The 20,296-nt window shown below is 41.2% G+C and overlaps 1 protein-coding gene across 2 annotated transcripts in view; it reads right to left on the bottom strand.

Moving 5' to 3' along the window:
* PHC3 (polyhomeotic homolog 3) overlaps window positions 1–2,769 on the bottom strand; it is a 91,223-nt gene extending 88,454 nt beyond the window's left edge. For both annotated transcript variants that reach the window (XM_007077069.3, XM_007077070.3), the window contains exon 1: window positions 2,713–2,769. In XM_007077069.3, the coding sequence (XP_007077131.1) occupies window positions 2,713–2,726 (14 nt within the window). In that variant the 5' untranslated portion in view covers window positions 2,727–2,769. The remainder of the gene's footprint in view (window positions 1–2,712) is intronic.
* Between the last annotated feature and the right edge of the window lie 17,527 nt (window positions 2,770–20,296).

The raw sequence follows: 20,296 nt of genomic DNA, 5'->3' as shown, positions 1-20,296 counted from the left end.
ATTATTGAAAGATGAGTGAAACCGAAACAAGTTTATAAAAGAATACTATACCTAAAAAATAAATACTAAAGCAACATCAGAATTTAAAATATTTCTTTACTTTCTTTTGACCAAAGTCATTCTTAACTATTAAAATAGGATGCCTAAGCATTTGTGTTCATTAGCTTATTTCTGGTTACCATATACACTCTGCTTTTAAAATGTTCTCTTATTAATTTTAAAAATAATTTAAGATTTTATTTTTGGGGGCGCCTGGGTGGCTGTCAGTTAAGCAACCGACTTCGGCTCAGGTCATGATCTCGCAGTCCGTGAGTTCGAGCCCCACGTCGGGCTCTGTGCTGACAGCTCAGAGCCTGGAGCCTGCTTCGGATTCTGTGCCTCCCTCTCTCTCTGCCCCTCCCTTGCTCATGCTCCGACTCTCTCTGTCTCAAAAATAAATAAAAACGTTAAAAAAAAAAAAGATTTTATTTTTTAAGTAATCTCTATACTTGATGTGGGCCTCCAAGGGGCACCTGGCTGGCTCGATGGGTAGAGCACACAACTCTTGATCTCAGGGTTGTGGTGAATTCAAGGTCCACACTGGGCACAGAGCTTACATTTAAAAAAAAAAAAAAAAAAAAAAAAAAGTAGGGGCGCCTGGGTGGCTCCATTGGCTAAGTGTCCGACTTTGCTTCAGGTTCGTGATTTCAAACCCCGCATTGGGCTCTCTGCTGTCAGCACAGAGCCTGCTTCAGATCCTCTTTCTCCCTCCCCACTCATGCTCTCTCTCAAAAATAAACATTTATTAAAAAGTAAAAATAGTAAGTTTTTATTAACTCACAGCGGCTTTTCCCCTAGTCTACAACACTGTCCACACTACACCTAATAACTCTGGTTATACTTATAAGCAGATTACTCCTGGAAAACAGAGCAGCTGACAACAATTTCCTCACTTCCTTCCAAAAACCTCCTTTCATAAAGAACTGCTCCAAATTTTGAAAAACCGTAATTATGTTACTTTCCTCATGTATGGACAGTAAAGGACATTTTTGTACCAGACTTTCTGATTCCTTCAAACTCACTTCATTGTTGTGGTATAAAATCCCACTTAACACTGAATCTACAACTGAATAAATTCAAACAACAATTTTAAGTCAAATCTGAGGGCCTCAATATTGTTAGAAAGTAAAACTTAGAAATGCACCAGAATGGTGAAAAGCACACTTGAGAATCTACGGATTTTATCTTTCTTATCCAATCTTTTCTTCTGAGAAGCAAAATCTGCCACACATCACATCAGCATCATTGACAAGAATGTAGCAAGAACACTTTCTACTTCATGAAAAGACAAAGGAATTTGGCACTAATTGTGCATACACACACTATTCCCATATGGTGTCCCTTTACGTACAAATTTTCTTTGTTCTTTACACCATTTATGCAAATAGTATTTATAGGTTGTCCAAGGAATTAAAAGTAAAAAAACAAAAAACCTCAATTTAATAAAAGGAAGTGAAAGGAAAATAGTAGAGGAAAACAGCTGACTTCAGTTTTTTGATTAGTAAATGACTCACATCTTTATGCTTCTCTATGGTTTTTTTTTTTATACTTTTTCAAACTGCTTTCCAATCATCAAATCATACGTTCAAATCATACAGATTTAGTGGTAGACAAGGTAAACTTTTTGCCAAATTGCTGGCTGTCAAAACTCTTACCCATGTAGCAGTGATATGCAAAAAGCCAGCTTAAATTCTGGTCCTTTCAGACAGCTATTCTGCACAACCACGTCCTCAAACTGAAACCCCATGGTAAGTTCGTTCACTAACAAACCAAAGATGGTCGCAGATAATCCAAATTCTAGGCCCAAATCTAAACATCAGTGAGCAGGAAGGACCAAACCATTGTATCACATTTGGAGACCTGGCACAAAAAAACAATTTTACTAACTCCACCGTCTGTGCGTAGTACTGTCTGCAAAATACAGCTGGCAGTCGTGGTGCACAAGAGGCCTACCCAGGAAACACGAAGTTTGAGTAGCTAACTAAGAACATCATCACACCACACCACCGCACAAGAACATGGCTCTCTAAGGCAGGCGTCAACACTGCAGCCAGAGACCCAGGGGAAATAAGGTCTTTCTTTCCGGGGTGTTTCAGCCTGGCCAGACCCGCAGGAGCCCCCGCCGCGATAAGGCCCGCGCTAGGACACCTTCTCCACGCCTCCCGGGGGAGGGCGGTGAGCAGCCTCGTCTCAGGTTCTCCCTCCGAGGAGGAGTGGGGTGACGCCGGGGCGGGAAGGGGGGGAGCGCTAAGGAGGCCCGGCAGTGCCCGCCCAACCCTACCCAGCCTCCGCGGGCCCCTGGAGTGGGCATCCGTGACGAGGCTGCCCGCGGGGCCCACTTGCAGGGATGACAGCGCCTGAGGGGCCCGCTGGGGCCCACCTCCCGGAAGACCCCAGCGGTCGGGGTCCCTGGGGTGACTCTGCCAGCAGGGCCCTGCCGATTCGGGATCACACGGCGGAAGGGGCGCTCCCGCCTGGAGGTAACTAGACCCTTACAGTTGGCCTCCGCCCCCCTATATGGGCCAAGCGGGCTCCTCCAAGCAAGATAAGGAACTCCTGGGTCTCCCTTTCCCTGCACTGCCCTGCAAAGAGCCTTGAGCTTTCCCCTCAGGGGACATGTCGCTGCCCCACTCGCCCCCCGGTTACGACATCAGTCACCAGCAAGTCACTCACTCCGCTTCCGCCATCTTCTCTCCTCCATCACTAACACGGGCTGCGCATGCGCCCCCCGGCGGCGAGCGGAGGGGCGGGGTCGACTCAGCCCGGGGGCCCCCCAAGGTCACGTGGCGTTCTCGTCTTCCAATCCCCCCTCCCACCTGAGGCCTTGTTCGCTCGGGGAAATGACCAGGTTTCTCCAATTTAGCTGCCACTATTTCCCCTCCAATCCCTCCCTTTCTCTTGCCGATGGTCATCTTCTTACGGAGGGGTCTGTAACCAAGATATAAAAAGTTCTGCTTGGACAGTTAACTTAAAATTTTTAAGAACATCTAAAATATACCAAAGCCTATGCAAACTGCCATAAGTGAAATGAAAGAAAATACAACCGAGATTGGATGAAGTTTCAGTGGGAAAGGAAATGCTTTGGTGGCTACCGGGCTTGTTACCTAGGGCTTATTGAAGTTGGGGGTACAAACAAGCAGTTCCTCTCTCAGCCTCAAAAATTGTGTTCCAGACCCTGTGAGATTAAGGAATCACTATAATTACCCTATGAATGTTATTCACGTCTTCCGCATGAATTTACTGAGCATTTAGTAGGGATTGCAAACTTGAGCACCGGAAAGAATAAGCAGGAATGGCCACCGGTTTGTTAATATGGTTTGCTGTACAGTGTATATGCTAACTACACTGAGGCAGACTGAGACAAATAAATAAAGATGACTTTTAAAAATCTGTGTCTTCCAAGAAATTTTAATATCAAGAGTGGGGTGTTTTTGTACAGATATCCGTTCAATGTAATAAGTATTCTGAAACATCCATTAAGTGTTTTGGAAACCTTAAGTTCATGAAATAATCAATCTTTACTGCCCTTAACAGAAAAAAAAGTGTACTGATGACAATGTCCTTTGGTATTTCTAGACCTAATTTCAAGACCTGAAAAATGAAGTATTGATATAAATCTATCATAAAGTGTATTGTGGTCTAATGAAAAGTATACTTAATCTTAGAAATCTTGTGTTTTCAGGCTTTCCCTAGGGAAGGAAAAAGAACATTTCCAGTGTAAACTAAATTGTCAGTTTACTTCTTTTCCCTCCTCTGAAAACATAGTTTTTTTGGTTTTTTTTCCTAAAGATTTTATTCTTGGGGCACCTGGGTGGCTCAGTTGGTTAAGTGTCTCACTCTTGACTTCAGCTCAGGTCATGATCTCACCGTTATAGTGTCAAACCCTGCATCAGGCCCAGCTCAGAGCCTGCTTGGGATCGTCTCTCTCTCTCTCTCTCTCTCTCTGCCCCTTCCCAGCCCATGCATGCATTCTCTCTCTCTCTCTCCCTCTCACTCCAAATAAATAAACTTTAAAAAAAAAAAAGATTTTATTCCTAAGTAATCTCCACACCCAAGATAGGGCTCAAACTCACAATCCTGAGATCAAGAGTAGCATGATATTATATTTAATATATATATTTTAAAAAAGAATAGCACACTATTCTGACTGAGCCAGCCAGGCACCCTTGAAAATGTGGTTTCTTTACTTCATTTTCCTCTCTGAGGGCAGTGCCTTTCCTACTACTCCTAGGAGAACTCACTGAAAAAGTCCCCTTTGAAAAGTCCCTTTGGATACTTAAAAATATTACTACTTTTTCTTTCATTTCTGACATGCTTATATGATGGCATTGTCATTTGACTCTCAAGAATCAAATTTCCATTGGTATTGCTCAAATTTTTGGTTAGAGAAACAAAAGTGAAGAAATTACAGTCTTAAACCTAAAGACAGAAAATGTCAAAGGAGTGTTTGGGATAAACATGTTAGGTAAAGTATTTTAGGTAAAGTCAGACCAGTATTGCTTTTTGAGAAACCTTTCTTTTTCTTTTTTTAATTTTTTAATATTTATTTATTTTTGAGATTTTGAGAGAGAGAGAAAGAGAGAGAGAGATGTGCAGAGTATGAGCAGGGTAGAGACAGAGAGAGACAGACAGAGAATCCGAAGCAGGCTCCAGGCTCTGAGCTGTCAGCACAGAGCCTGATGCGGGGCTCGAAGCCATGAACTGAGGGATCATGACCTGAGCTGAAGTCAGATGCTCAACTGACTGAGCCATGTAGGCACCCCATTGAGAAACATTTCTAAAGTTGATAGTTATTAGAACAACAGCAACCATGTATACAGCCTTTTTACTAAGTGCAGACTCATTTAATCTGCACCAAAACCCTGGATATAATTAACATCATTCCCATTTAGCACAGAGGTAGAGTAAGGCTCAAGGCGATTAAGAATCCATAGTGTCTCTGCTTGAATGTACCAGAAGCAGGATTCTAATTTCCATCTCCAAAGCCAAGGTTTTTTTTTCATGGCAGCATTTAGAAAGCCACTGTGTGAAATGTTAGAAGAGACAAAGTATGATGAGGGACTACTCTTAAGACATTTATCATCATAGCGGTGCCTGGGTGGCTCAGTCGGTTAAGTGTCAGATTTCAACTCAGGTCATGATCTCTCGGTTCATGGGTTCGAGCCCCGCATCAGGCTCTGTGCTGACAGCTGGGCGCCTGGAGCCTGCTTCAGATTCTGTGTCTCCCTGTCTCTCCGCCCTTCCCATGCTCATGCTCTGTCTCCCTCTGTCAATAATAAACATTAAAAAAAATTAAAAAAGAAAGAAATTTATCATCACTTACCTGATCAGAGGAAGGTATTTTCCTTCTTTGTGATTTCCTTTTTTTAATTTACTTTTTATTTTATTATTTTTTAAATAGAATTTATTGTCAAATTGGCTAACGGACAGTGTGTGAAGTGTGCTCTTGGTTTTTGGGGTGTGATTTCCTAAGGAAAGGATGTATATGGCATGCTAGCGAGTTGAACTTCTTTCTAAAGTTTCCAGGAACCATAACCTTGGAGAAGTGTTAGGATCCTATTTGGTTTTAGAAAAAACCCTCTAGCTTTGTGAAGGGTAGATTGGAGGAGAATGAAAATGGAGACAGGGCAACTAATTTAGAAACTATATGAATCCTAAGAGAAATAAATGATAAGGGCTACAGGAATTGAAAAGAAGGCAAGATGAAAATTTCAGTTCCTTAGTTGCATTAGTCACACTTCAAGTGCTCAATAGCCACATGTAGCTAGTGGCAACTACATTGTGCAGTGCAGATATAGAACATTTCCATCATTACAGAAAGTTCTATTGGACAGTGCCAGTCTGGACTCTAGGTCAGGGATTGGCAAACTACTATTTCTGCCTTAATCAGTTTGGGCCACTATAACAAATACCGTTGACTGGGTAGCATAAACAACAAACATTTCTTTCACACAGTTCTGGAAGCTGGCTGGGAAGTCCAAGATCAAGGTGCAAGTAGGTTCAGTGTCTAGTGAGAGCCCTCTTCCTAGTTTGCAGACAGCTGCCTCCTTGCTGTATCCTTCCATTGTAGCAGGATTGGGAACCACAAGCATATGGGCCGCTTCTTCATGTAAACCACTTGTGCCTTCAGGGTCTGCTGGGCCCTTTCCATTTCATGGTGCAATGCTGCTATGCACAACCAACTTGGTTTGGTAAGTCAGATGACACTCAGTTTATGATGAATAGCTCAGGTCTCATGGTAACTGGGTGACCCATTTAGTCTCTATTCAGGCCCAGTAGCAATCCAAGATCTGGTTCTCAAAACAAATTATCTGCAGAGGACGGTGGGACTTTTTTCCAAAATTCTAAGAGCTTGCATGCACTATGATGCACCTGTAAGGGCCTATCGAAGGCTCCAAACAGCATCCCTGTCTGCAACATATACTCCAAGCCCCATTGGATGTTGGATCATCTGGCCAAGTGGCAATGCAGCTTGCGCATAAGCCTGGGCCTGTCACAGAGTCTTCTCTCGTCCGGAGCCTCATTCAAAATTAGCAGCTTTTTAGGTCACTCAGTAAATAGCATGGAATAAAACACCCAAATGAGAATATATGTTGAGTCCATATTCCTGGACCCCTAGAAATTTCACTGAGGTGGAAGCCCCTAAGGTCTTTTTGGATTTTATTTCCCACCTTGTGACATGCAAATGCCTTACTAATAAGTCTAGAGTAGTTGCTACTGCTTGCTTACTAGGTCCAATCAATATATGTCATCAATATAAGGGACCAGTGTGATAATTTGTGGGAGGGAAAAATGATTAAGATCTTTGTGAACCACATTATGACATAGGGCTGAAGAGCTGATATACCCCAAGGTAGGACAGTGAAGGCAAATTGGTGGCCTTGCCATCTGACAGTGAGCTGCTTCTGGTGGTTTTTACTAACAGGTATCAAGAAAAAAGCATTTGCCAGATCAGCAGCTGTACGCTAGGTACCAGGGGATGTGTTAATTCGTTCAAGCAAGGAAACCACATCTGGTACAATAGCTGCAATTGGAGTCATCACCTGGTTTAAGCTCATGATTGTCCACTGTCATTTTCCAGGATCCATCTGTCTTCTGCACCGGCCAAATAGGGGAGTTGAATAGGTGTGTGGTAGCAGTAATCTCTGCAGTCCCTCCAGGAATGGGCTTACGATTTTTCTGGGCAGAAGTGGTTCCAGGGGCTCCCACTTGGCCTTTTCCACCGTATTAGCCCTCATTTCATAGGTCAGGGAAACAATGCAAGGATTCTGCTATCTGCTAAGTATATCTATTCCAAGTATGCATTCCAGAACTGAAGAAATAACCACAGGATGGAGTTGGGGACCAACTGGGCCCACTGTGAGATAGACCTGAGATCCAACTCCACCAATCACCTAACCTCTATAAGTCCCTCTTCTGACTAATGGGCCATAGTGACATTTGGGTCTCCCGGAATCAATGTCACTTCATAGCCATTGTCCAGTAGACCCCAAAGGGTCTGATTGTTTCCTTTTCCCCAATGCACAGTTACCCTAGTAAAGGTTGTAGGTCTCTTTGGTAGAGGCTAGAGAAAGATTAACTATAAATTTTTGGTAGTGTCCCAGTGGCCTCCCTTTCATTTAAGGGTTTCTGGGTTCTGTAAACTGGCTGGAGTCTGAGAATTTGATTGAGGGGCTGTGACTCTCTTTTTATGATACAGGTTAGACTTTTGTTTACTTAACCAAAGACTTCTCTACTGATCCAGTTCAAGTAAGAATTTAGTAAGCTCCCTATCTATTTCATTTCTAGGAACACCATGATGAGCCAATGACATAGGTCTGCACAAGCCAGACTAATTACTGCTTTGACTCTGCTGTCCATCATGGTAACCATGCCCACTTAGCCTTTAGTACTTAAGTGCTGCCACTTGGCCCCTGCCACCCTAGGATCTGATTACTCCTATTGCATTTAGTTTCCCAATCAGTTGAAGCAGTTCCCACTGTAAGTCTGGCCTGCAGAGAAGAGTGATCGCAGAACTCTTCTGCGTGCCAGGGCGCCTCTCATAAACTGCTGCAGGGTGAGTGTGTCCCCCCCCAGACTCCGTATATTGAAGCCTGAATTCCCACCGTAATGGTATTTAAGAGCCTTTGGGAGGTAAATAGATCATCAGGGTGGAGCCTTCATAAATGGAATTAATGCCCTCATAAGAAGAGACAGGAGAGAGAGATGATCTCTCGCATTGCCCTGTGAGGATACAGCAATAAGATGGCTGTCTGCAAAGCAGGAATAAGCCTCTCACCAGACACCACAACTGCCAGCACTTCACAGCCTCTGGAACTGTGAGAAATAATTGTTCACTGTTTGAGCCACCCAGTCTGTGGTATTTGTTATAGCACCCCAAACTGGCCAACACCAGTCCATGGGCCAAATCCGGCCTGCCACTTATTTTTCCTACAGCTCTCAAGCTAAGAATTTGTTTTTATGTTTCTAATGATTGGGGTGGGGGAGATCAAAAGAAGAATGATATTTGGTGTCAAGTGAAAATTATGTGAAATTTAAATTTCATTATCCGTGAAGCAGAGTCTTATTGGAACACAGCCATGCCCACTCATTTATGTTTTGTTGTCTATGGCTGCTTTTGTGCCACAAGGGCAGGACTGAGGAGCTGCAACGGACCCTATCATGACCCCCACTCACTAGGTGGCCCTCTACAGAGAGAGTCTGCTGACCTCTATTCTAGATCATGGATCACTCCATGCTGCACCTTTTCAGAGCAGTTAATACAGCACACACACCATCCCATACCCCAACTAGACTGTGATCACTTTCGCAAGATCCTGTGTGGTGAGGTGAAAAATCCAGCAGACCCAGATATGAATACTGGGCTCACTACCTTATGCTTGAACAAGTGATTAGACTGCTTCAGGTTTTAGTTTTATTATGTGAAAAAGAAAGGAGCGACGACACCTTATAAGATTGTTGTAAAGTCTTAAAAGGCCAGATGTAAAGTCTAAAAAAGTCCTCGTTTGTTTTTTAACTTCACTCAGATTTGCTCAATAAATGTTATTGAGTACACCTAATACTCAATAGGTTTTAAATGCTTGATGAGGGAATAAATACTTGAATATTTGGATGAATGAGGCGTAAAATTCTAGCATATCCTGAAAATTGGAATGACAACAATGTATAGACCTGCTTTCTGTTTTCCTTGAAAGCAATCTACTAAAACCAAGTACTTTTGCGAAACCAAATAGTGTTGAAACTGAAGACAGTCTCTAGTCCTTCTCCTCTTATCTGCTCTTGCCGTAATTAGTATGCTAATCATATGCTAAGCCATTTTATCTTCCCTTGTACACCTGTGGGTGGCACCAAACATAGCTCTATCTCCCCAGGGGCCGCATAGTAGAAACACAGAGCAGAGCACGAAAGCTAGAAGGGACATTAGATGTCATGTGATCCATGCTGATGAAGAATCCCAGGCAAAAGCAGAGTTTGAACCCTGATCTCCTATGCACCCAGTCGAGAGGTTTTTTGTTTTGTTTTGTTTTTGTCTTGTTCCACAAAGCCTTACCTCAAACATATAGGTGGCTCAATAAACACTGGAAGATACTATGAACTTTCCATTCTGCCTTTATGCTTTTGTTGTTTAGCATTGTGACAGCCTAGAATTGTTAGAAGCATGGCTGTAGAATCAGACATACTTAGATTTGAACAATGGCTCCACCACTCCTTAACTGCGACCTGTGGCAATCCTGCCAGCTCCACCTTCAAAACATAACCTCATCTCTGGCCACACCATGCATGAAATCATCAAGAAATTAACCAAATCTGCTACTTTTTCTTCTCTTTCTTCTTCGTCTTCATCTTCTTCTTCTTTTTTTTTTAATAATCTTTCATTTTATTTTTATTTATTTATTTTTATTTTTTAGAGAGAGAGTGTGCGAGCAGGGGAGAGGGGCAGAGGGTGAGAGAGAGATTCTTAAGCAGTCTCCACACTCAACACAGAGCCCGACATGGGGCTGAATCCCACAACCCTGGGATCATGACCTGAGCCACAATCAGGAGTCGAATGTTCAATTGACTGAACGACCCAGGCACCCCCAAATCTGACCACTTCCGCTATTATCCACCTAGGCCAGGCCACCATCACCTTCTGGACCGCTGCAATAGGCTCCTGACAGGTCACTCAACTTCTAGCCTTATTCCTCTACAGTCTATTCTCTACATGGTAAGTAAGCTTTTAAAACTGTAAATCAGGGGGACCTGGGTGGCTTTGTAAGCATAGCACACTTTGTAATTATGTGTTTGTTCACTTGTTTTCTTGCCTATCTTTTCTCTCTAAACTGTGAATCTCACAGGACAGGGACTAAACCTGTTTAGTCCCTTACTGTATATTCAGTGCCTAACACAGTGCCAGGCACTTAGTAAACTCTCAATAAATAAATGTTGGAAGAATAAATAAGTACATAAGTCACTCACCCAAAAAAGTGTATTTCATCTTTGATCTTTCATTTCCTGTACATGATGAATGGAGCATTGCCTTCTCCCCCCCCCCCACCCCCAGTTCTTTATTTACTCTTAGTTAAGGAACCATGCCACAGTTGTCTTGATTTGTACCTGAGATTTGCTTTAGTTAGGTATGGTAAGGTGAGAGACACAGGGACACCTGCCTTTGAAAGAAGAGTTTATTATTTACAGCTTCCAGGCAGGGGTTGGGGGGTGGGGTGGGAGGGCATGCCACACTATGGGGGCCACTGGGGAAGTACCAGTGTCCATTAGGAGGCAGAAAGAGTGAAAGAGAAAGCAGGGCCAGAGCATTCATTGTGGTTTCTGCAGGAAGGAATGGACAAGGCAGTGTAAGAAAGTTTGAGCAAATTTGGGATTGTATAATTTGAATAATTTTAGCAGGCTCTTGTCTATAGGGGTGGTCTCTAGTTGCCCAATGCCTGGCCCTAGAGTAATTTAGAGCAGGGGGAATAATGGCTTGTGTATGAGGTAGATAAAGGAGGTGTTTAGGGATATAAGGTCTGGGTGGGTTGGTTTGCATATGAAAGGTATGGTCACAGGGGAGTCATTTGCTATCTCTAGGAATTAGCTAGCCCTGGGAAGGCCCCTCTGTCAGTAAGGCCACCCACATGTCAAAGCCTCACAAAAGGGGCGCCTGGGTGGCGCAGTCGGTTAAGCGACTTCAGCCAGGTCACGATCTCGCGGTCCGTGAGTTCGAGCCCCGCGTCAGGCTCTGGGCTGATGGCTCGGAGCCTGGAGCCTGTTTCCGATTCTGTGTCTCCCTCTCTCTCTGCCCCTCCCCCGTTCATGCTCTGTCTCTCTCTGTCCCAAAAATAAATAAAAAACGTTGAAAAAAAAAAAAGCCTCACAAAATATACAGAGCGAAAAATAAGATTAATACATGTCCAATTTAGGTATTATGAAAGTTTATTCCCTGATCAAATTCTTCAGATTGACTATAAACCATTATTATTATGTGGTATTTTAAATATGCTATATATTTATGCAGAGTATAGTATGATATACATTCATGTCAGAATAATTTCTGCTATAATGATTTAATATATATGGTTTATTCAAATAATTTGTGTAATATTGATGTATTATTTTGAGAAATGCTTGGGTTATTCATTTGAAGTAGTTTTATAGAAACAAATTAAAACATTTAAAAGCTGATAAATTTCTCTTAGCCAATACTATACTATTTAATCTACAAATAAATTACCTCTGTCTCGGGCACCTGGGTGGCTTAGTCGGTTAAGTGTCTGACTTAGGCTCGGGTCATAATCTCCAGGTTTCTGAGTTCCAGCTCTGCATCAGGCTGTCTGCTGTCAGCACAGAGACCACTTGGGTCCTGAAGCAAATGAGGGACAGAGAGAGGGAGAGAGAGAATCCCAAGCAGGCTCTGCACTGTCAGAGTAGAGCACAATGCAGGACTTGAACTCAGGAACCATGAGATCACGACTTCAGTCAAAACCAAGAGTTGGATGCTTAACAAACTGAGCCACCCAAGCAGGGAATTAAATGTGTGTGTGTGTGTGCGTGTGCGTGTGCGTGTGTGTGTAGGAATCTTTGTCTAGTTTAATGCAGGAAGATAGGCAAAGCCTGGAATCTAGAGTGAACCTGAGTTTAAGCAGTGGTCCTGCTCATGTCTAGCTGGTTGTTATTAGGCAATTCATTTCACCTGTTCGCATACCAAGTTCACCAACATTACCAGTTGAGCTTATTGGAAAAAATCAATTAATCTGAATGTGATTGTATTTGTAAAAGTGTTTTGTGACCGCAATGTACTATGCGCATGTGTCTAGAATTTATAATATACTGCAGGGACTTTTTCAGAGTAAGAATTCAGAAGGTTTTTCATTGTTGTTGTAATTGTAGAAATGTTCAAGGGCAAGATTAGAGGAAGGAACACTAAAAATTGATTCAGGAAAAGAATAATAATTCACTGTCTATTTACATAATGAAATTTTGGATTTGAAGGGTACTTTCCATCAATGAACTTCAAAGAGCTTTGAGATGTTTGTTTATTTTCACAATATTTTGAAGTCAGCCAGGTTAACGTTGTCATCATTTATTCTCTGAAAGGGAAATAAATTCACAGCAAGTTACATAACCTGCTTCAGTCAAAAATAGAGTCAAGTCTTTCAATTTTGCCATGTAGTGCTCAGGCTGGAGATTGGACTGTTCTCAACAATAAGTACTTTTTTTTTTACTGGTATTATCTAAGATTTAGTTTTACCAAAATACTAACTGAAGTAAGCGATTAAAATATAGAAAATGTCACCAAATAATTATTTTAAAAAATTTTTTGAAGTTTTAAAAAAATTGTCTTTTGAAGTTTATTTATTTATTCTGAGAGAGACAGAGCAAGTGGAGGGGGGAGAGAGAGGGTGGGAGACAGAGAATCTCAAGTGGGCTCCTCACTGTCAGCACAGAGCCCAATTCAGGGCTTGAACCCGTGAAACCGTGAGCTCATGACCTGAGCCAAAACCAAGAGTCAGATGCTTAACTGACTGAGCCACTCAGGTGCCCTGTCACCAAATAATTATTAACAATTCATTAGAAAATAGGCCACATCAAGTGCCTCTAATATGCCCAGATTTGGTTTACATTTAATAAAGTCAAAAATCTGTATCGTCTCCTGAAGTCCCACAGCTATCATTCTTATCTAGTTCGGGCTACCCTTCCCTCTGCTATCATCTAAAGACCCAGTATCTTCACATTCCTCTTCTCTTTAAAACTTCAGTGGATTTAGGACTAAATCATAGGACCAAATTCAAAGTTCCTTCTTTTGCGTACAGACTATTTTCTTTTTTTTTTTATCACTTAAAAAAAAATTTTGTATGTTTACTTTTATTTTTGAGAGAGAGAGACAGACAGAGCACAAGTGGGGGAGGAGCAGAGAGCAAAGGAGACACAGAATCTGAAGCAGGCTCCAGGCTTTGAGCCATCAGCACAGAGCCCGATGTGGGGCTCAAGCTTACGAACCCTAAGATCATGACCTGAGCCGAAGTTGGACTGAGCCACCCAGAGCCTCTATTTTCTGACTCTAAAACACCTTCTTCTGCTTCCAGCTGCCTTTCTTCTTAAGCCTTATTGAACTTCTTGCCATTCAGACCCAAGCTAGGCCTTTCCCTGCTCTGCCTTTACACTCAACATTAATTGCACCTAAAATAGCAATATGAGGTTGAAGGGAGAAAGAGAGGGCTATGCTTGTTGAATACTTACTCAGTGCTCTACATACAGTATCCTATCTAATTTGCACCCATGAAGTAGGTATCCTCTATTTCGCTGATGAGGATATTCATTTTAGTGAGATTAAGTAAACTGTTCAAAGTCACACAGCTAGTATGGCAGGACTAGCTTTGGAACCAAAGTCCAACTCCAAGATACATGTTCTGCCCTTTTCAGTATGGCTGTCTCTCTCCATCCATTGTTGTCAGCCAGCATTATCCTTCAAATTCCACTCAATGTTTTCCCCCTTTGACCTTCACAGCCTCTCCCAGATGGAGTTAGCTGCTCCCATAGTACTCTGTTTATACTCCTCTATGAGTACATATATTTTTAATTGAGGTATAATTTACACAATATAAAATCCATCTGTTTAAAATACACAACTCATGGGACCCCTGGCAGGCTCAGTTGGTAGAGCGTGTGACTCTTGATCTCAGGGTCATGAGCTCGAGCCCCACCTTGGGGGTAGAGTTTACATAAAAAAATAATAATAAAGCATATAACTCAGTGTATATTTTTTCAACGTTTTTTTTTTTTTTTTTTTTTTAATTTATTTTTGGGACAGAGAGAGACAGAGCATGAACGGGGGAGGGGCAGAGAGAGAGGGAGACACAGAATCGGAAACAGGCTCCAGGCTCCGAGCCATCAGCCCAGAGCCTGACGCGGGGCTCGAACTCACGGACCGCGAGATCGTGACCTGGCTGAAGTCGGACGCTTAACCGACTGCGCCACCCAGGCGCCCCATAACTCAGTGTATATTAAAAATGTTGTGTAACGACCACCACAACTAATTTCAGAACATTTTCATCACTCCAAAAGAAACTTCATGATCATAAGGCAATCATTTCTTTTTTTTTTTTTTTGAGTTTATTTATTTATTTTGGGAGCGAGCGTGTGTGAGTGGGGGAGAGGCAGAGAGAGAGAGAGAGAGAGAGAGAGAGAGAGAGAGAGAGAATCCCAAGCAGATGCCACACTGTCAGTGCAAAGCCTGATGTGGGGCTCAAACCCACGAACTGTGAGATCATGAACTAAGAGCCAAAATCAAGAGTCCGAAGATCAACCAATGGAACTACTGAGGCCCACCAGCAATCATTCTTCATTCACCTTCTCTGCAATCCCTGGCAACTACTAATCTGCTTTTTGTTCCTTTGGATTTGCTTATTCTGGACATTTAATATAAATGGAATTACACAGGATGTGGCTTCTTAGCATAAAATATTCAACATCATCATATCTTTCAGGACTTAATTCCTTTTTACAGATAAATATGATTCCATTTTATGGATATACCACATTTTGTTATCCATTCTTTAATTAATAGATATTTGGTTTGATTTCACTTTTTAGCTATTACAAATAGCACCTCTATGTATTAGTTTTTGTGCAGACATATGTTTTTAATTTTCTTGGTTACATAACTAAGAGTGGAATGTCTGGGTCATACTCGGTGTTTTATATCTTAAGGAATAGTCCAGCTGTTTCTAAAGCAGCTTCACCAGTTTAGATTCCCACCAGCAATGCATGAGGGTTCCAACTTTTGCTCATCTTTGCCAACATTTGTTATTATCCACCTTCTGATTATAGTCAAACTAGTGGGTATGAAGTAGCATCTCATTGTGATTTTGAGCTGCATTTCTCAAATGACTAATGATGAATACTTTTTCATGTTTTCATTGGCCATTTGTATGTCTTGTTTAGGGGAATATTTATTCAAATCCTTTGCCCACAAAGAGAAATTGAGTTATGTGTCTTTTTACGGTTTAGTTGTTAAGAGTTACTTAAATATCTGAATACTAGTACCATATCAGATATGTGATTTGCAAATATATTCTCACATTCTGCGGGATGGTTTGTTTTTTTTTTAATTTTTTTTTAACGTTTATTCATTTTTGAGACAGAGAGAGAGAGACAGAGCATGAATGGGGGAAGGTCAGAGAGAGAGAGGGAGACACAGAATCTGAAACAGGCTCCAGGCTCTCAGCTGTCAGCACAGAGCCCAATGTGGGGCTCGAACTCACAGACCGCGAGATCATGACCTGAGCCAAAGTCGGACACCCAACCGACTGAGCCACCCAGGCGCCCCTGTGGGATGGTTTTTCACTTTCTTGATGGTGTCCTTTGAAATACCAGCGTTTTTAATTTTGATGAAGTTCTACTTATCTTTTTCTTTTGTTGTTTGTGTTTCTGGTGTCAGTCTAAGAAACCATTGCCTAATCTTAGGTCACAAAGATTTACTACATTTTCTTACAAGAGTTTTATAATTTTAGCTCTTACATTTAGATTTTTAACCCATTTTGAGTTAATTTTTGTAATGGTTTGAGTAAGGGGTCCAACTTAATTTTTTTGTACATGGATATCCAATTGTTCTGGCATCATTTGTTAAACAACAACAACAACAACAACAATTATTTCCCCCAATTTAATTGGGTTGGCCCTTGCCACATGATTTGATTTTATTTTTAATGTTTATTTATTTATTTTGATACAGAGAGAGAGAGAGAGAACAAGAGCATACACAAGCGGGAGAGGGTCAGTGGGAGAGGGAGAGAGAGAATCCCAAGCAGGCTCTGTGCTGTCAGCGCAGAGCCCAACACGGGGCTTGATCCCAAGCACTGTGACATCGTGACCTGAGCTGAAATCAAAAGTTGGATGCTTAACCAACTGAGGCACCCAGGCACCACTTACCGCATGTTTTTCAGTAAATGTTGACATACATCTACTACTGTGAACTTCCTAGGGTTGAGTTTCTTGTATTCCTATCTCCACGTCCAGCATGGGAGTATGACATAGTAAACTCTCAACTAACATGTTCAATGAATGAAAATCTGATTGGAAATTCCTAGTGTCGACCAACAAATACTAACTGCCATAGGCTTTGCTGGGTCCTGGGGAAGTTTTATACAGAAAGAAAGCTCACAGTTTAGTGAATTTTTCAAACCACAAGTTCCTAAGAGGCCCCAGAATCTTATAATTCTAGACTGGAATGGATTTTGGAGATCACGGGCCCCCTCGTTTTTCAGTAAGACAAAAAGCAGACCTTGAAAGGCTAAGTAGCAGCCTGTGGCCTATCTCATGTAAATTTGCCAGAGGGACCCAGATCTCTTTGAAATTACATTCTATTACAAGTTAACAAAGGACTTTTCAGTGAGTCCTTGATAAAGCATTTTTTCAGTTAGTCCTTGATAAGTCCCTTCCAGATGAAAGACAATTGCTTCTGTTTTATATCACACTTATCTTCAGAGATAACTTCTATCAGAGATTGAAAACAAAATTCCTCCAACCTAGCTGTACATAATTACTCCTCTCTCTGAATTTCTATAGATCATACTTGCTCTTGCACAAATTAGCAATGTCTTCTGTATTGCCCTATTGCTTTGAATTGTTATATAATCTTGAATTATTATTTATCACAGGTTTATGTGTGACCTTCCTAAGTAGACTATCTCACCTAGACTTAGTAGCAAAATTTGGATTTTACATTTTATTGTATGAAACATAGAGCCTTGTGCCTAGGAGACCTGCAGTACCTGTTTCTTGATATTATTTGCATATTTAAATAATTCATGTTTAAAATCAGAAGCTAGTCGGCCTAAGTGTCATTCTGTTTTCCCCATTCCACAGATAATAAGGCAGCTTACTCAGATGCTCAGGGTGAGAGGCTCTAAGGGAAAAGAGTCTTCTGTCTTTTGGAAATTTTCTAGCGCCTCTTTACTTGCCTTCCTAGAGGAATGGAGAGACTAGAGACCCAATAATTTAGTACAGATGTATACTTAAATATTTCGTAATATTACTATTAAAGCTTTTAAATTCTATTAAAAGGATAAGAAAGATTGGCAGCATTCCTCTAGGAATTGAGTAAATTAAACTAACTCTCAAGGGAACTCTGCGTTATAGTTTTAAATTACTGAGTCAGAAAGTAGAGAAAGACATCCTGTTTCTCTCCTTAAATCAAGCTTGCTTTCTAGTTATGAGGTGGAAAAAGACGACAGAATAATCTAGCCTCATACTGAATAGTGCTTTGCAGGACATAACCAAAATCTTTGAAAGTGTTTGAGTCAAAATGTTATTCTTTTTATTTTTAAAGATTTTATCTTTTAAATAAACCCTACATCCAACATGGGGCTCAAACTCACAACCCGGAGGCCAAGAGTCACATTTTCTACTGACTGAGCCAGCCAGCCACCCAGAGTTAAAATTTTAAATTGAGATGAAATAAAAGGTTGCTGAATGAGACAGAATGAGTATGTCATGACCTGATACTCAGCATACAGTCATGCATCTATGGGAATACAGTGAGCCTATTAACTGATTGTGATGAGAACAAATTATGTGTGGGTTAAAGTGATTCTCTAATTACAACACATCCAGACAGCATGTTCCCACATGGTTAGATCATGGAAAACAAATAAGAAACAAAAAAAAAATAAATAAAACTAAGAATTTTGTGAAGTTAACTTTTTTCTTCATCTTCCAGAAACTGCTCATTCCCTACTTCAAATTCATGACATTTTAAAATTATGCTAATCAATGAAACACTCTGGAGCAATGATAAAATCATTGTCATTTCACTTCTCTGGACAAAATGAGGCCTAGACTTTTTGCTCCTCAAAGTCATCAGTGGACCAGCAGCATAAGCAACCCACCAACAATGGTTTGAAATGCAGAATCTGGGTCCCATTCTACACCTTTTAAATCAGAATCTACACTTTGATAAAATCCCCACCTAATTTGTATGCATGTGAAAGTCTGAGAAGCCTGATTTAGACGATATAACGTAACTTCTTAGTAAATTCTACCCACCCATGATTCTAGCTGAAACATTCCAAGTTGGGTAAAATGAGAGTCACTTCCTTACAAGTTGTGTTTGACTTGAGTAAATAGATTGCTCAGCAAGTTGAACTAACTTTTCAGGTCACAGCTTTAACAGCTTAAAGGCAAACGGAAAATAAAGACTTGCTCTGCTGGTTTGGTGTTGCCAGCTTCCTTCCTCTTTCACTGAGATGAATTTTAGTATTTAAGTGGACATGAACCGACGTAAAATTATTTAAATGTCAAGTTAAACAATGTAATATATGTTGAATACCTAGAATTTTCTAAATGTCAAAAGACATTAAAAGGTAAGATTCCTGCTCTTGAGGTACATAATGAAGACAGTGGCCCTGCTTTGAAAGTCTCTGTGTCTGGAGCCCTTTGCTGATTTAATGATAGAATGATTCGTAGTTTGTTACTATCTGGAATAAGAAGCCATACGAATCCAGTAAAATATCTCATGCTCAAGTTGCAGGATGATAAGCTCCGTGTGCAGGTGAACTAACAGGCAGCTTTATCTCTGGAGTGCTGTTCCCAATGACACCGTATGTGTGATTAAGCAGCCAGAAATCATTATAGACTGAGCTCTGCTTTTTCCTCTGATTTCTCTGTGGCCCAAAATAGAATATGGTTTAATTCAAGGTCAACAGAAATTCAATATGAAAGCATTTGAATCCAATAGGAAGTAGGTGGAGGCTGTGGAGAAAATAAGCAAGTCCTCTATGGGAGGAGAGAGGGGTTAGCAACCTTGTTGGGGAGAGGAGTTACTCCAGACGCTGTAAGAGAGAACTAGATTACTGAAAAAGGCCTGTGGTGGGGTGGCTGGGTGGCTGGAGCACAGAGAATTTAGTAGACAAGGTTTACATTTTCAGTTGAATGTGCCAGCCTCAAGAACAGGTGTGCTTTTTCAAATTTGGAGGGTAGCTTACATTTAACGGTTTTTTGCTGCTGGTGACAGTGTACTTGGTATGCAAACATCAGTAGACAGTGATACTTCAAATTCAAGTTTTTATGGGTTAATGGAGGCTCTTTCAACAATGTCATTTTACCAGTCAACTTTGTGCCTTTCAATCTAGCCAGACACAAGTGGGTTCTTCTGGATCCCAGAGAAGACAAAGTGGTATTCATGAGCTGTTGCAATTTTTCTTTATCGCCTGGGGCACACAGCTTGCTATTTTGCATTTTTTCCCTCTTTATTGGTATACGTCCTGACATTCTATCTGGATTGGACCTTTCTTGAAAAGGAGACAATAGTGCCTGGCACCAATTAACCCAATAGGAGTTAATTATGGTGAGATTTCTTTGACCTCTTTGAATATTCAGCAACTTTCATCAAGTAAATGTTTTATAGGGGTGCCTGGGTGGCTCAGTCGGTTAAGCATCTGACTTCAGCTCAGGTCACGATCTCGTGGTTTGTGAGTTTGAGCCCCATGTCAGGTTCTGTGCTGACAGCTTGGAGCCTGGAGCCTGCTTCGGATTCTGTGTCTCCCTCTCTTTCTGCCTCTCCCTGACTTGCACTCTGTCTCTCTCTCTTTCTCAAAAATTAATAAACATTTAAAAAAAATTTTTTAAGTAAATGTTTTATAATTTTTTGCATTACTGACTCTACCACTTAATGGAACTCTCCACTGATGGCTCATTAAAACAAACATCTTCTTTCAGGAGTTTTTTGTATTAACATAGCGTGGCTTTATATTTTAGGAATTAAGTAATTAGGGGCGCCTGA

Source organism: Panthera tigris, chromosome C2 (genome assembly GCF_018350195.1).
Source record: "Panthera tigris isolate Pti1 chromosome C2, P.tigris_Pti1_mat1.1, whole genome shotgun sequence".
In the NCBI taxonomy this organism is placed as follows: domain Eukaryota; kingdom Metazoa; phylum Chordata; class Mammalia; order Carnivora; family Felidae; genus Panthera; species Panthera tigris.
Note: the sequence above shows the minus strand (reverse complement) of the source record. Positions and strands in the feature narration are given on the sequence as shown.